At 46.7% G+C, this 4,065-nt stretch overlaps 1 protein-coding gene across 1 annotated transcript; it reads left to right on the forward strand.

Annotated features, from left to right (window-relative positions):
- Positions 1 to 1,431: 1,431 nt before the first annotated feature.
- Positions 1,432 to 2,502, forward strand: LOC130085979 (uncharacterized; the record flags this gene model as incomplete). Its single annotated transcript, XM_056252056.1, has 1 exon — positions 1,432 to 2,502. A coding segment is annotated over one exon (1,071 nt), but the record flags the coding sequence as incomplete, so codon positions are not given.
- Positions 2,503 to 4,065: the final 1,563 nt, after the last annotated feature.

Genomic DNA, 4,065 nt, shown 5'->3' on the forward strand with positions numbered 1-4,065 from the left:
TTATTTACTGACAGGTCTCAATCAAGGCTTTAAACCCGGTGTAGAAAGCCATCCCACGCAAAATATTATCTGCGCTAACCTTCAGTCCGCCTTAGCAGAGCCCGGAGTAGTAGATAAGCTAATTAAAAAAGAAATTGAATCCGGTTTCATGATCGGTCCATTCGAGGCCCCCCCCGTTCGACAAATTTCGCATCAGCCCCATAGGCGTGGCTACCAGGAAATTCTCTGGAAAAAAGCGGCTGATAATCGACCTTTCAGCCCCCCATAATTCTCCATATCCGAGCATCAATAGTCTCATCCCTCTCGAAGAGTATTCTCTTAACTATCATGATATCGAACAAGCCATAACCATGATTAAAATAGCTGGACGAGGTGCATGGCTTGCAAAAGTAGATATCTCCTCTGCTTTTAAGTAATGCCAATCCACCCCGATTCATGGCACTTATTCGGCGTAAACTGGCAGAAAAAGTATTATTTCGCCGTGCGCTTAACTTTCGGCTGCAAAAGCAGCCCAAAAATCTTTGACACTCTCTCTGAAGCCATATGTTGGATCCTTTCCAATAATTATGCAATTCCTCATCTTCTCCATCTGCTCGACGATTTCCTAATAATTTCACCTCACGACATCATCCCCGAGGCTCACCTCCTCATAGTGAAAAAAGTTTTCGCCGAACTAGGGATTCCGTTAGCCCACGAGAAAACATCGGGTCCAACTACATCCATCGAGTTCTTGGGCATCAATCTGGACTCAGCAAAATTCCAGGCCTCACTGCCTAAGGAAAAAATCGATCGCATCATTTTAATCGCATCCAATTTTACAGACAGCTCAGACTGTTCAAAACGCGAACTTCTCTCGCTGCTGGGCCACCTAAATTATGCGATGCGCATTATTCCACAGGGCCGACCCTTTATCGCGCATCTCCTAGCCCTCTCTTCATCCGTTCATGGGCTGGAAGATCGGATCATCCTTTCCGACGAGTCAAAAAACGAGCTAAAATTATGGATTAATTTCCTCAATCAGTGGAACGGCTTAACTTTTTTTTACGACGACTTTATCTCTCTCCCCCTCGATATCAAACTGTTCACAGACGCAGCTCCCTCGATCGGCTTCGGCGGCTATTACCAAGGACGCTGGTTCGCGTCTCCCTGGCCCCCTCAGCTCCTGGACACACCCCAGTCTTCAGCCTCCTCTGCCCTTTTCGAGCTCTACCCAATCGTCGTCGCAGCTTCCCTATGGGGGAAAGAATGGTCAACCAAAAGCATCCAAATCCATTGCGACAATGAAGCAACTGTACACTGTATCAACAAAGGTCGTTCTCGCTCACCTGCGCTTATGCCACTCCTCAGACGCCTCATATGGATCTCCGCATGCGACCAGTTCTTAATAACTGCAAATCACGTTCCAGGGGCTCAAAATCAAATCGCTGACTCTCTCTCCCGTTTCTCTTTTCAGAAGTTCAGGATGCTGGCACCAGAAGCAGACCCCACTCCAACTCCAGTACGTCCTTATTTTCAGCTGATCTTCCCATAAACCATCCGCTAAAATCCCTCCTGGACACGTCCATCGAATCCATCCTCCAAGCCGTCTCTCCCAGAACCCTGCAAACTTATTACACCGCATGGAAATCGTTCAAATCATTCCACCTCTCTCACAACCTGTCGTTTCCCGAATTTTCTCTTTTAACAGTTACTTCATTCATATCTCATCTTCATAGTATTAAAGGTCTCCAAGCCGGATCCATTAAAAGCTATCTAAGCGGCATTCAATTCTTCCATAAATTAATCCACGGTAAACCTACACCCGCAATAAATAACTCCCAAACGTCCCTTCTAGTTAAAGGAATCCAAAGATCCTGCCCCACGCGCCCAGATACCAGACAACCAATCACAATCGATATACTCACCAGATGCATCTCATCACTCCGTCTTGGATACCACTCCATCAACACCGCATATACATTAGAAGCTATGTTCATCCTAGCATTCTTCGGTTTCCTCCGCTGTTCCGAACTGACCATTACTTCCTTATTCGACCCAAATATCCATCCCTCCATTTCAGACCTCCAGATCGTAGATAATGAAACCATATCATTTTTCATTAAACAAAGCAAAACGGACAGAGATAAAAGAGGTCACTTCGTTTATATTTTCAATCTACAAACTCCCATCCAACCGTACCATGCACTTTTTAATTACCTGCAGTATAAACTTTCCTCGTCCAAATCCCCACTCGACCCTCTTTTCACTAATGACTCCAATCATCCAGCGACGAGATTCTGGTTCCAAAAGCATCTTAAAGCAGTCCTCATCAAATCCGGCGTCTCAGCAGAGCATTTCTCTAGCGACTCATTCCGCATCGGAGCAGCTACCACAGCCGCTCAAAAAGGTCTCTCCCAACAACAAATCAAAACCCTCGGTCGCTGGTCATCGAATGCCTTCAAAACCTATATTAGGTCTAGCCGGTTTTTCATCAGAAATGCTCACCAAGCCCTAACTAATTAATTAATTATAATTATCACCTGCTGCGCCTCATTTCAGTTACATCCGTTTTTAGACCAAACCTTCCGATTACATCTGGGCTCGCCGCTTGCACACTCGCTTAATATTCATAGTGTACGTTTTTCAATCATATGCAGACTCCCCCGTTCGCACGCAGCGATGACTCACCCGTTCGAAGGCCGGGTTCCGTCCCCCTTGCAAAACGCTGGTTGAACCCTCCCGTTCGAATTGCAGTGAGAGTCTGCCCGTCTTAGTCGTCGCCGGACGACCGCGCTCGTGTCGCCAGGCGGGCTCCCCATTCGTCGGGATGTGAGGGGTCTTTCCCGTGCCCCAGCCCCCCTTCGAAGCGCCGGTCGAGCCCTCCCGACCGAGTCCAGCGGGCGCCCTCCGTCCAACCTGGCGAGGCTTACCCGTCCGATGCCGTGAGCATATAAGTTCCCGTCGGACGCTGCGAGAGCCCTCCCGGGTGAACGGTTAACCTCGTCCACAAATTCACGCTCACATAATTCCTGCGTCAGCGAGCTGTCAGTTCAACTGCAGAATGGGCTTATCCGTCCGATGCGGTGAGCATCCAAGTTCCCGTCGGTCATTGCGAGAGCCTTCCCAGTCGAACTGGCAAGCTCGTTCCTTGGTAAATACATACCCTTCACTTTTTGGGGGGTTAAATTCTACGCTCGCTGTCCTCCGTTTATCTGGCATTTTGGGGAGTACTCTGGGGTCGGGCCGAATTCTGAGCTCGGAGCCCTCCCCCCGGACAGCAAGCCAAATACGCATTATAATATTACATCAGATTTCATTAACATGTAAACTCGTGAAAATGCGTTAAGAGCTCTCTCAAGTACTGGGGAGCTAAACCATTTAGTGCTTTGTAAGTAATCAGAAATATTTTAAAATATATATGATGTTTAATAGGCAGCCAATGCAGTGTTGACAGAACCGGGCTTATATGGTCATACTTCCTGGTTCTGGTAAGAACTCGAGCTGCTGCGTTTTGAACCAGTATTAGTTTATCACGCACGCGCAGTCTTCACTCAGACCCGCTCTTCAATATATCGCAGTTGCGGAGACTCTCTATTCATTCCGTTGAAATCACAAAATAAAATGCACAAAAACGTTTCCCTGCTTGATATAGACTGCAACCACTGATGGACATATTCAGTTTTGATGCGAGAGAAAAAAAAACTTAGAACCTGTAATATCTGACACTCTCTGACAAGATCTACCACTAGACCATTAAAGAACTCAAACAAAACTTGCGTATTGATGCATTTATTTTCTCTTTTCCTAGTCTCTTCCAACCGCGTTTTCTTTGCTTTTTCCATCGTCGAGTATCATGTCTTAAATGCGCGCAAGTGTCTTCGTGCTTCATGTTGTGGTTGATGTGTGTGACGTCGTTGTCGTAAAGCATGTCGTGATTCTCGCGAGATTTGTCAGGGGACACTCCTCTCAAACTTGCAATGCTGTTTTTTTCCGGCGGCGTCCCACTAAAGTTTTACTGCCAGGATTATTCGCCCTACTTTGAGTTTGTTTACCACCGAAATTACTTTGAAGCTGTTATATTAAGGT

The sequence above is a fragment of the Rhinichthys klamathensis genome, unplaced genomic scaffold, assembly GCF_029890125.1.
Source record: "Rhinichthys klamathensis goyatoka isolate OS25496 unplaced genomic scaffold, OSU_Roscu_1.1 h1tg000092l_1, whole genome shotgun sequence".
NCBI classification, from domain to species: domain Eukaryota; kingdom Metazoa; phylum Chordata; class Actinopteri; order Cypriniformes; family Leuciscidae; genus Rhinichthys; species Rhinichthys klamathensis.